Raw genomic sequence first — 12,620 nt, forward strand, 5'->3', positions numbered from 1 at the left:
TCCTGGCATTAGAAAGAACAGCAGCTCTGTGAGTTTAACATTCTGTGAGGTTTCTGTGCATTCTCACAGGCACACCGGTGTTCTCTGGGGACGGATGGGGGTTTCGTTCTGCATAGCTGGACACCGGGGCACAAACACAGGAACCACAGGGCACTTCTGCACCTTGAGATCACTGCAGTGCATTTCAGGCAATTTACGTCCATCTGGGAGAAACACGTCAGTTGGACACAACCTGTGATCTCTCAGTGAGCCGTGATGTGATTTAGGGGTGAAGATTAGATTTCGGATGAGGTATTTGGCTCTCGGTTGTGTTTACCTCACGTTCATCTCACAAGCAAAGGGAATGACAGGAATGATAAGGACTTAACTTACAGCGAGAGAGACAGCCCAGTCTTTTCAGACAAACACGCTATTGGCCAGAGCACACGCCATCCTCCCATCTCTGAATAAACATGGCGGAAAAATGCTTTCTGCCACATCACTAACTCAGGATCACACAAATTTTCATAAAGTGCCGAAGAAAAACGCATTGAGCTAAATATAGAGAGACATTTGATCACCTAATTATACTTGATTGGATGCTATGCTGTGTTCTAGTTACGTGAGTTCTGATTGGTCAGTGTTCAGTTGTTTACACGAGGTGGGGGCCAATGAGAAACAACCACTGACAGGGGCTGGGGTGGGGGCAGACACAGAGGCAGGGTAACTAGGAATGGCAGCAAGGTGGGGGGCGGTTACCGTATCTGGGGCTGTTCTGGGGGCATTTGCTGGGGGAGGGGCTGTTCTGGGGGCAGTTGCTTCAGCAGGGGCTGTTCTGGGGGCAGTTGGGGCTGTTCTGGGGGCAGTAACTGAAGGAGGGGCAATTCTCATGGCAGTTGCTGGGGGAGGTGGGGGCAGCCAGAGCACCTGGATCTCAGAACATTTATAACACCAAATCACCCCAGATGCCCAGTTTCAGCACGGCTTTGGCCTGGTTTTCACTCACAGACACCTGAGTCCTTATTCAATCCAGACACACATGGACCCAGCTAACTTGCTCACAATGCTCCTGACACCCTGCAGTACCAGTCTGGTGTCAACACTGCAGGAACGTCGCGAGAACACAGATTCACTGCCGGGAAGCGTGTAATGGTGTGTGAGTAACACACAGTGCAGCTTGTGTGACTGCCTATGATGATTGGCATAAGATCCATTAATGGTATCAGGGTGCAGATAAAGCCAAACAGCCGACAGGACGTGGATTCCGTGGTGGTGCTCTAATGGATACCTACAGAACTTGCAGAGATAGCTGACTGCTTTATTGAATGACTGATTGATTATTGATTGCTGGTATAACAGTACAGCTAAAGAAAACCGATATAATCATTGATAGATTGATTGATTGATGAGAGAGAAGAGATGAAATGAGCCAAGAGAGTTGAGTGTGTTTGGATCAATGGGATTGATTGGATTGGTGGCGTTACAATACAGATGATCAGAAACTGTACAAACCTAATAGCTTGACTAACAGTTGGAATGATTGAGTGGTTGATCAATTCATTCAGTTGCTGACTGGCTGACTGTTTGATTGATTGATGGATTGACTGGTTAGTTGATTAATTCAGTGGCTGATTGGTTGATTGATTGAGTGTTTCAGTGACTGACTGACTGATTGGTTGATTGACTTATCGATTGATTGATTGATAGACTGTCAGAAGAGCGCAGGTGAGCAGGACTTACATAGATGGTGTGACCCGGTGAGCCCGGTATGCTTGAACCAGGTCGGGAACAAATACTCTCGGACGACGACCTCGTTGGCTGCAGGGAGGGGAGAAACACGGTCATCATGGGAGATTCATAAATATGATGGGATACACTCATAAATAAAGGATTTATGATGAAAGATTCATTCGTAACCTTTTATGATGGCAGATGACAGAGATTCATAAATAAGCAATATTATGGTGAGGATATTCATAAATTATGGCTTCAAGGTGAGACAGATTCATTAATAAGGGATTTATGATAAGAAATTCATAAATCTTTCTGAGGGACGTTCATAAACACACAGTGCAGTTCTTTCAGCAAGACAAAGGTTCAAATCAAGTGAAGAAAGGCAAGATTAAACACACCCTGATGAATGACACATGGCAGGACACAGACAGAACCAATCGCGCACGTTCTGCGGTATTACAGATGAGTGAGGGATTCCATCTCAGAGTGCACTCTCCCACCCTCTCACATCGACGGGCCTGCACATTTTGTGAAGTCTGAGACCCTCGGGTGGCCTGTGATGGTCAGGCAGTGCCAATGCGAGCATTCAGGGTCAACTCAGGTGTGAAGGGGGGATTCCACACACACCTGGCAGGATGCTCTACAGCGCACTGAGGCCTGAAGCTGTGCAGATGTGCGCCCTGCTCTGGGTGAAAGCGTCCACCAAACTGACACATACTTATAATGCTGATAAGGTGACAATGGAATCTGAGGTGACCAGTAGATGAGTCCAGTGGAGAGAATCAGTTTTGAGATTTTGGTATGTGGAGATTTTGGGATTTTGTTTTCAATTTCTGCAAATCTGGGTTTAGAAGTTTGCAAATGCTCATGCATATCACCACGGTGATGCAGTAGTGGGTCTGTGATGATGAGAAAGTCACGGTGAACGCTCTTGCATCCCGAGAGAACACGCATAATGATGATCTCAGCATACAATCCAATGCCTAATCCAGCCCGTGCATGAGAGAACACGCAAAATAATGATGTCATCATACAGCCCATAGCACTTCCTGCATGTGCTTGAGACAACACACAAAATAATGATGTCATCACACAGCCCACAGTGAGTCCTGCACGTGCTGGACAAACTCATAGCATGATGATGTCACTGTGCAGCCATAGCGAGTCCTACACGTGCTTTAGAGAAGACGTAGAATGATGATGTCACTGTGCAGCCATAGCCAGTCCTACACGTGCTTTAGAGAAGACGCAGAATGATGATGTCAGTACCTGCCTTTCTGTTTTGTGGAGGTTGGCTAAAAAGGGGGGGAGGAGCTGTGGAGGAAGAGGGGGGGGGGGGGTCATTGCAATCAAACCCCTGACTGCTGATCAACCCGTACCACCACATTTTCAACCAAAACTGTTTTAATACAAACCCAACCACAAACTTCCCCCCAGCCTCAGTCTCTCTGCCTTACCACCACAGGTATCACACCACACACTGCTGCTCCAACCTGAAATACCCTGCTCTCATCCAAAATGCAGCACATGCTACCACTCCAAAACCAGCTCCTCCTAAATCCAAACCCGACCGCCTGTTAATGCCTCAGACTCAATCATTCTCTTAGAGGCCATCTCTACCCCTGTACTCTACCTGTCGGCCTGTCCGTCTGAACTGAGTTATCTATCAGCTTGTCTTGTTGTACAGGTGTGTCTCTGTGTGCAGTAACTGATCTATCTGCCTGTACTGATGTGTATTTGTCTGGACTGAATTATCTATTGGCCTGTGCTGATGTACAGGTATGTACCTGTCCTGATTAAGTTACCTTCAAGCCTGTACTGATATTTCAGGAAATGCACAGCTCAAGTATTTTACTGAAAATCATTTTTATCTATAGATGGATACATAATTATCATGTATAGGAGTCATTTTTTAATTCTAAATCAGAAATCAGCAAATCAGAAATCACAACAGCCATCGTGGATGCTTTATGTCCCCATGATTTCACATGCTTACAGCAAAGGATGACCTTTGCTTTGTGCAGGGAGGGACACACTCTGTGTGTGTGTGTGTGTGTGTGTGAGGTGTGTGTGTGTGTGTGTGAGTGATGTAAGTATGTGTGTGAGGTGAGTGTGTGTGTATGTCTGTGTGTGATGTGTGTGTGTGTGTGTGTGTGTGTGTGTGTGTGTGTGTGTGTGTGTGTGTGTGTGTGTGTGTGTGTGTGTGTGTTTCACACGTGTGTATTAACACTGCACTCTCTCCTTGCTTCCATCAAAGCAAGAGTGAAACAGGTTAGTGAGAGTGCTGGGGGTGGGGGGGATTGGCCTCGAACCTCAGGCTGCCTCTGGGGCCGCCGCTGTCTCTGATTGGAGGGGAAAAAGATTTGGAATGGGGACAGCTTTGGCCCTGGGGGTCGCCACCCCTGGGAAGAGAGACATCAGAGAGGAGACAGATCCATTCAGAGGGCAGACACTCTTCCAAGCACTGACTTCCCCGGGCCCAGAAACATATCACACTCAGCTGCTTCAACACGGTCCAAAGACACTTTATCACGGTCTGAACATGGTCTCTTACCCTGTGCCTCTCCTCCGCCCTGGTGCTGTCCTTACAGTCCGGGTGCCACACAGTGGATCCTGGGAAAAACGAAAAGGTTCATACTGCAGTCACTCAACACCGTCCTGCACTGCCTGATCTCTCAGTCCCCAGCAGCGTCTCCAGCCTCAGGTTTGCACACAACGCCCTGCTGAGGGCGCTATTGAGCCACGCTCACCTTGCAGGTACATTTCCTCTCCTTCTGTGAACATCTGGTTGCACCTGCTGCATCGTGCACAGCTGGGGTGGTAGTGTTTGTCCCCGGCCTGCGGAGAAACACACACACACAGGGCAAAGGTCACGGCACTGAGCAACGGAGGGGAGCCCTGAAGTGACCTCACACGCACAGACACACGCACAGACTCGCAGACGCCGTTGGCTGCAGGTGAGCCGTGCTTGGCTGAGCACAGGTGTGCAGGTGTGCGGGGGCCGCTCCCACGCTGGCTGACCCTGCTGAAAGGCCTCCCCTGTTCCGTCCGGGCCGAGGAACCGCACCGGGGGCGATCATGTTTCCCCCGGAGAGGAACGCCACAGGGGCGACCCTGTGACCCCACGCTGGAATGTTTAAGCCTGAGAGCGCACACTCAGACACAACCCGGGACCCCCCCGCCTGTTCCCACACCTCCACCTGCTGCACCCCCACACAGGGTCTGAATCTAAACGGCAACTTGTTGAGTGAGCAAACTTTCCTCCTCTGGTTCATAACATCTGACCTCATATCCTGCTGGGTTAACCCCTCAAACAAAAGAGTCATGTATGCTGCTGCACATGTTAAAAATCTATCACCCATTACCACCTATATATATATATACATATATGCAATGTTGTACCATGTTTTTGAAAGAATATATTTTGACATACACTATACACCATACAGTACCATTCAGAAGTTTTGGACACACCAACTCACAGAAGGGCTTTCCTTTATTTTTACTATTTTCCACACTTCAGAATAATAGTAAATACATCAAAACTACGAAACAACACGAATGCAATTATGCAATGACCCAAAAAGTATCAAAGAAATCAATATAATAATCTCATATTTTAGATTCTTCAAAGTAGCCAAAAATATTTTTTGGAAAGAGATGCATACACAGGCATCAACTACACTAGTTATATTTGTCTAAAAACAAATTTCAAGTATTTAAGTATAATTCTTTAGTTCAAAATGTCTTTGAATGCATGTTCCCCATTATCTTAATCGGGTGTGTTCAAAATTTGGATGGTACTGTATTAGTATATCTTCATATATTTGTTTGGATTTAATTAGTTAACATGTATAACTGCAGGAAGCTGTGTCCATGACGAAGAGATTTTACTTCTCTCTCACTGAGCCAGCATGTTCGTATCAATGTTCCTCAACGTTTCTCTGAAATTGCTCTCACACCTTACTGTTGAATGCTCTCCTTGCAGTAATTACAGGCTGTGATTCTCCCATAATGCATGATGTGGAAAAGCTTTATTAGAGTGGAATAGAACCCTACCCGAGTCAGAGCATGCCACAGGCAGCTGCAAGCTCATTACATTCACACTGCAAAAGCAAGACTTCCCAGAGGCCTCTCTGATTGGACCACAGCCAGTATCTGAACGGAAAGAACAGTGCAGTGACTCCAAACCCTCTCTGACACTTCCCCACACCCCACCCCCACCCCCTCCACGCACCCCCACACTCCCCCAAACTTCCCCCTCGGCTGCTGGCCCAGCCCTGAGCACTCATCCAGACCATTGCAGATGAAAACCATCCCACCCCGAATCTCAGCAAACCCTAGAACCTCCAGCCCTCCATTCAAAGTCTGCAGCTGCACCGACAGTCCTGTTGTCACGGAGACATCAGCATATTGTTTTTTTTTACGTATGTATATGTATTTGGCTTGGCCTGCTCATAAACTGAGAGAGAGGAATGCATCTGGAATCGATTGGCTTCCCCTGACGTCTTGGGCTGGGCTCGAGGGGGTGTTCACTGGGAGGGGCAGGGGGGTATTCATGCTCTCTTCACACATCTAAACATCTGCCTCAGTCTAACCTTCATCACCAGCATCCCTCTCATCCTCCTCCTCCTCCTCCTCCCAGTCTCCCAGTCCTACCAAGACACCAGTGAACAACCTGACAGGTACATTATCCCCCAGCCACAGTCTCTGTGTGGACTGAAACCCTGTGAAACACACAACACCCTCCCCTCCAGAGAGAAAGAAGCTCCTTCCACATCCACAGTGCCAGTACAGACACTTCCAAGGAACTCAACACACCTGAAAGATGCTTACGTACTTTCATCAGAGGAAACAGTGCAATGACACTCTTCTTTCTGAAAGATGTGATTCATGGCCTTCTGATATTAGCAATGTTACTTTACTGAGTCCTCCATCACTGCTCATCACTGTAGGAGCCTGAGTTCAGGGAGTGGTGTGTGTGTGTGTGTAAAGCTCTCCTGGTTTAGAGAGTGATGTGTGTGTGTAAAGCTCTCTTGGTTTAGGGAGTGGTGTGTGTGTAAAGCTCTCTGGGTTTAGAGTGATGTGCATGTGTAAAACTCTTCTGGTTTAGGGAGTGGTGTGTGTGTGTGTAAAGCTTTCCTGGGTTAGGGAGTGATTTATGTGTGTGTAAAGTTCTCCTGGTTTAGAGAGTGGTGTCTGTGTAAAGCTCTCGTGGTTTAGGGAGTGGTGTGTGTGTGTGTGTAAAACTCTCTGGCTGCCGTTCAGGGCTGCAGATGTTCTGGGTGTTTTGCATGATCTCTGGGGGCTGTTTCAAACAGCTCTATGAGCTAACACATACCGCCCAAGCCTCCTCTCTGCACCTCCTCTGTGCGCCTCTTCTCTGTTCGTCAGGGAGTCGATGGGCCTGCAGCAGGATCCCAAATTACTGAGTAACAGAGGGCTTTGTGATTGGTCAGTCTGAGGAGACAAAAACCCCACTCCTCTGGATGGCCTCAGTGAGAACAATACCTCCGTCAGAGATGCAGGCCCTCGGAAACCCGCCCACAGTCCCCTGCCTCTCCGAGTGACGCCATGTGAGAAAAATGCATGATTTTACACAGATGTGACCCCCACCCCCACCCCTCTCCCCACACAATCACATGCGTTGCCATGGCATCCCCGTGCCCCCCGTCACATTTTCCCTGTAAACAATCTGCAGCATCCGAACATACGACTCCCTCTGTTTCACAGTCAGCACGGGAGCAGTGCATTATGGGTCAGGGCAAGACCACACCCCTCAGACACTCCTCAGCCTGATAAAACCAGGAAAACAATGCTGCTTGCTGTAGGCGGAGACACAACTGAGCTATTAGATATAAACAGGTATTACTAGTCTCTGAGATTTAGGAATGGATGGAAAGATAGAGATGGAGGGAGTGTGTGATGGAGAGATAGAGATGGAAGGAGTGTGTGATGGAGAGATGGACTGACGTGGAGAGGAGTGCTGGAGAGATAGCAAGTCTCTAATGTTTCCATTCAGCAAACAGCTTCCTGTCTGTCCCTTGTGTTGACTCTGAACTGAGAGCAGAGTTCACATCCAGGAAAGAGAGAGAGAGAGAGAGAGAGAGAGAGAGAGAGAGGAAGAGACAGAACAGGACAGAGAGGTTTGGAGAGGTGGGGGAGAGATGAGGGTATTGCCAGTATGAAAGACACAGGAGGGAGAATTGTGCGTGCGTGTGTGTGTGTGTGTGTGTTGTCTGTCAGTTTCACAGCCAGCAGGAGGAGGGCATGGGGGTGGTGAGTGCAGTATGGTTTCGGGACTCAGTGGGGACACATTGGGGACCCCCCAGCCCTAGAGCAGATGGCTTGGCAGTGAGTTCATTATGGGGGGGAAGGCATCGGGTTGCTAAAAGAAACAGCCATAAAGTTCTCTTTAGAGCAGGATTTATTACTCTGAGGAAGATGCTCTTACATCCTTTTCTGTTCCCATAATCCCTCTGGACTAAGCCACCTCAACCACTTCACAGTAGTGCCCAGCTGGGAACTGAACCCTCCCCCTTCTGGTTAAAAGCCCAGTTCTGTCACCATAACTCTCTGCTGCATAAATCCCAGTTCCCAGAGCTCCACGGAATAATGCCTTTTTTCTGGAGTGATGTGGTTTTGATTTTTGTTTGGCTGTCTAAATAACACATAAATATCTTTTTTTACATTATAGATTTTCCCTGAAGATCCTGCACCATGTAGCTAGAAGCAACATGGAGAACTGCAGGCAAGAATGGGAAATGTACATCAATGTGCACTCGCTGTGGACATGGTGACATCACTCACAGTGGGCATGGTGATATCACCCGCTGTGGATGTAGTGATGTCACACACTGTGGACGTGGTGATGTCATTTGCTGTGGACTCGATGACATCACTCACAGTGGATATGGTGATGTCACTCAGGGTAGATGTGGTGATGTGGACTCTCTAATCTGTATTGTCACTGGAACCGCTTATTAAAGCACCTCGATTTATGTGTCAAATGGAAATTTTCAAGCTGGGATTCGAACCAACAACATGCAGGTGCAGAGTATCAGGCCCTGAATGCTCCCCCCATCACTGCTCATGTTAACAGGACACAGACATAGCAAAGTGCACATGAGCTGACCATTTTAAAGAGTTTTTAAACTGACTTAAACAGTCAGGCGGCAGGGAACCGAGTGTTACTGTGCCGAGAGTTCAGTCCAGCTGTACTTGACGTTACACACCTGCCATTCAGGCTCAAACACTTCAGTACAGTCTGTGACGTCAACCACAACACCCCCCTGCACCCAGTGAGGTGGCAGATCTGGCCCCAGCTGCACACACTGACACAGACCACCATACTAACACACTGTATTCGCTTAGTGTCTTCAGTTCCGTGCTTGATTAGGCCAGCGTGTGAAATGCCCATAATCTGTGTAAAACAAGACACACTCTGCTAACAAGACACACTCTGCTAACTCTGGTCTCAGGCTCTAGGGAAGCTGAACAAGACCAGATGTTGGCCTGAGTCTCTTTTCTGAGAGAATTACAAACAGCGCAGTGTGTGTAAACACCCAAATCAGGCCAAATGCCCTGCAGCCAAAACCCTGTTTCACAAGCACATAGATGCAGCCAGCAACCAGCACAGAGCACCACACAGTCAGCCTGTGCTACCAAACACACACGCACACACACTCGAGCACACACACACACACACACACACACACAGTGCCTCTTTAACAACACTGAGTTACAGTTCTGGTAAATGCGAGCAGGCATTTTAATTGAGAGCTATGCACAGACAGCAGACGTGCAGACTCTCTGAGGTGACACGGCAGACAATGCTGAGAGCAGACATGACAGTCGGGCACTGTTAACAAAAACAGCAATCTTTACTGAGCTAATTCCTAACGTCAGCCGCACTAAACAGCACTTAGCAGAAAGATCAGCTGAAACCAGCAGAAAGGACCTCTTTATGAAACCACCTCGGCCTTCTTGACAAACCAGAACTCCACAATGCCACACTTTCCTTTTTCCCTTCCTCTCCCTCTTTCCTTCTCTTTCTCCCTCTCCCTCTTCCTCTTCTCTTTTCTCCTCTCCTGCTTCATCTCTCTCACTCTTTCCATGTCCTGCTTACTCTCTCTCATTCCCTTTCTCCCATTCTCTTTCCCTCTATCTCTCCCTCTCTTCCTCTTCTACTTTCTCATTCCTTCTCTCTTTCCCTCTCCCCCCTTTTCTCCCTGTTGTTCTCACTCTCTCTGCTCCTGTCTCTCACTCCTTATTTCTGTCTCTCTCTCTCTCCTTAGCTCGCCCTCTCCCTCTCTCTCTCGCTCCTTCTCCCTGTTGTTTATCCCTTTCCCTGTTGTTTTAGGTGATTAGGGTGATGAATGGGTGGTTGTATAAGATGCCTGTGTGTTTCATTTCTGCCCCTCCCTCTCTCTCCCTCTGCATTCAATTCAGTTCAGGTCAGCTTGCTTTATTTGGCATGAAAAAGATTACATCTGTATGGCAAACATACACAGTGTGTTACAACACGAACAGTACATTAACAAATTATCTACACAGGACAATGAAAATTTATATATACACAAATTTAAACCCCTGTCTCTTTCTGTGCCTTTCCCCTTCCCTCCCTCTCTCTCTCTCCCTCTCCCCCTCTCTTTCTCCCTCTCTCTATCTCTCTCTCCCCCTCCCTCCCTCTCTCCCTCTCTCCCTTTTTCCCCCTCTCTCCCTGCTCCCTCCCTGAAGCCACGCCTCTGCTACAGTTTCTTCTTTATCACATTGGTCGAGCTCTGGATACATTCACATCACCATGGAAACTGATTCCACAGGGTGTGGCAACTCCCTCTGACATCAACCCAGAATCTCTTTCTCCCTCTCCCTCTCCCTCTCATCCCTCTCCCTCACTCCCCCCTCTCCCTCTCTCCCCCTCCCCTCCAGCCAAATAGCTACTTTATTTCTATAAGAAGAAATATTTATGCACAACATTATGTCGCAACATATATATTAAATTACAACTGTGACAGAAAGACGAACAAAAATTGTTCTCATTTCAGAGAAGGAGTGTCTGGCATCTTCTGAATTTCTGGATTTATTTGCATGTTTGAGCTGCTGACCACAGATCAGTACTTTGAGCCACTTGTATACATGCAAAGGGTTATGAGTCTCAAGCGTTGCTCCCACACTGCAAAGCTGGCATTTCTCAGATTCACCCATAGGGGGCAGGCAAGGGGTGCAGCACACCCCAGCTCTCCTACGGACACGGGACATACCGTACACGGTGATCGGCGTGCGTCCAGACGAGGGGATCGAGTGTTTTGGGACACGGCCGGAAAGAGGGCGGGTCTCACCCTCTGCAGCAGGAGCAGCTGGGCCCTCTGCCCCTCAGAGGCAGGGGAGCCAACCATGTGACCCCTGTCATGTGTCGCGCATTAGCCACAGAAGCTAACGATTTTATTGAGTTTCCAGTGTAGTTACACTGGGCTAACGGCAGCTGTGGACACTTTCTGATATGTGTGGGGTGTACAGTTGGTCGGGGGGGAGGGGGATAGAACTGGTGGGGAAATTGGTTTAAGACCCCACACACACCGCCCCGGGAACAACAGCATCTGAACTCAGAGAAAGGGATTCTCTTCCTCCTCCTGCCGCTGTGACTGATTACTGATCACATGAATCCTGCTTACTGAGGTGTGCAGCTCTCACACAACACGCACTCTGGATGTGTGGCCCTCAGGTTCAGGGACTGAGGCAGCGACCAGAGGGTTGCAGGCTCCACCCCCCTGTGGGGAGCTGCCCTGACCTGAATTACTTCGGTCCAGCTGCATAAATACTTTAAATTCATAAACGTCTTTAAATTCATAGTCGAATACAGGTGGATTTGATGATGCAGAGATGACATATTGGGCAAATCCATCTTCATCTCCTATTTCTCCAGACAGGCTCTGAGGAGACACGGCCAGTAGGACACAGAGACCGCAGCACAGAGAAAGATTTCATTCAGGGGACTCCACAGATAGAGTGGAGCCATAACTGCAGCAGCCAGACAGCACCCAGACCAGATATGAAACCCAAGAACTTCAGGAGTGTCTGCCGAACTGCAGGAGGCGCTGCTCTGTCAGAGCTGATTTGTGTGGCTGAGCTACCATTGGCTGCCAGGCTTTTCTGCCTCTGAGATTTCTTGGGAACACATCCTGTGTTCGCTGGTCAGACACCCCGATCTTTGACACTGATCTCTGCAGACCTTCATCTTGAGAAAGTAGCACTGAATTTCTGCAAGGAAAACAACTGTGCAATTTCCTCCTGTGCAATTTCCCCTGCGCACGATGCTCCCACACTGCTGCAACAGCGGTTCCTCTCTGCTCTGCCCCTCCCAGCGCTGAAGCATGCTGAGAGGTGACCAGGGTGCCGCGCAGCGTCTCACAGGTTCAAGCACACCATGTCTTAGCACTGCACTCATTTGGGGGCATTTCCTTTGGGGACCCTACGCTGTGAGGATGGAACCAATGACGGCAGAGCAGCACACAGACTTCTTGCTTCACGAGGACCATGCCCCTGACCCTGCCTGACCCCTCTGGCCTCAGATGGAATGGAGGAGTATGGGAAGGATGCTTGCATGATGCAGTGTGGAGATCAATTGTGTGATCACATGTGAACACACAGCCCTGCCATATCTCCCAGGGACATCACAGTGACATCACACAACCCTGCCTTGTCTCCCAGTGATGTCACAGTGGCATCACACAGCCCTACCATATTACATTACATTATTGTCATTTAGCAGATGCTTTTATCCACAGCCACTTACATAGGTTAATGGGTAAATTTACGTGTTGCCCATTTATACAGCTGAATATTTACTTAGGCAATTCTACGTTAAGTACCTTGCCCAAGTATACAGCAGCAGTGCCTCAATGGGG

At 48.5% G+C, this 12,620-nt stretch overlaps 1 protein-coding gene across 8 annotated transcripts in view; it reads right to left on the reverse strand.

Annotated features, from left to right (window-relative positions):
• Positions 1–12,620, reverse strand: part of ablim1b (actin binding LIM protein 1b) — a 60,790-nt gene that overhangs the window by 19,742 nt on the left and 28,428 nt on the right. For all 8 annotated transcript variants that reach the window (XM_036534259.1, XM_036534243.1, XM_036534234.1 and 5 more), the window contains exons 7-9: positions 4,464–4,551; positions 4,268–4,326; positions 1,720–1,797 (exon numbers count right to left, since the gene is read on the reverse strand). In XM_036534259.1, the coding sequence (XP_036390152.1) occupies positions 1,720–1,797; positions 4,268–4,326; positions 4,464–4,551 (225 nt within the window). The remainder of the gene's footprint in view (positions 1–1,719; positions 1,798–4,267; positions 4,327–4,463; positions 4,552–12,620) is intronic.

Source organism: Megalops cyprinoides, chromosome 1, assembly GCF_013368585.1.
Source record: "Megalops cyprinoides isolate fMegCyp1 chromosome 1, fMegCyp1.pri, whole genome shotgun sequence".
In the NCBI taxonomy this organism is placed as follows: Eukaryota; Metazoa; Chordata; class Actinopteri; order Elopiformes; family Megalopidae; genus Megalops; species Megalops cyprinoides.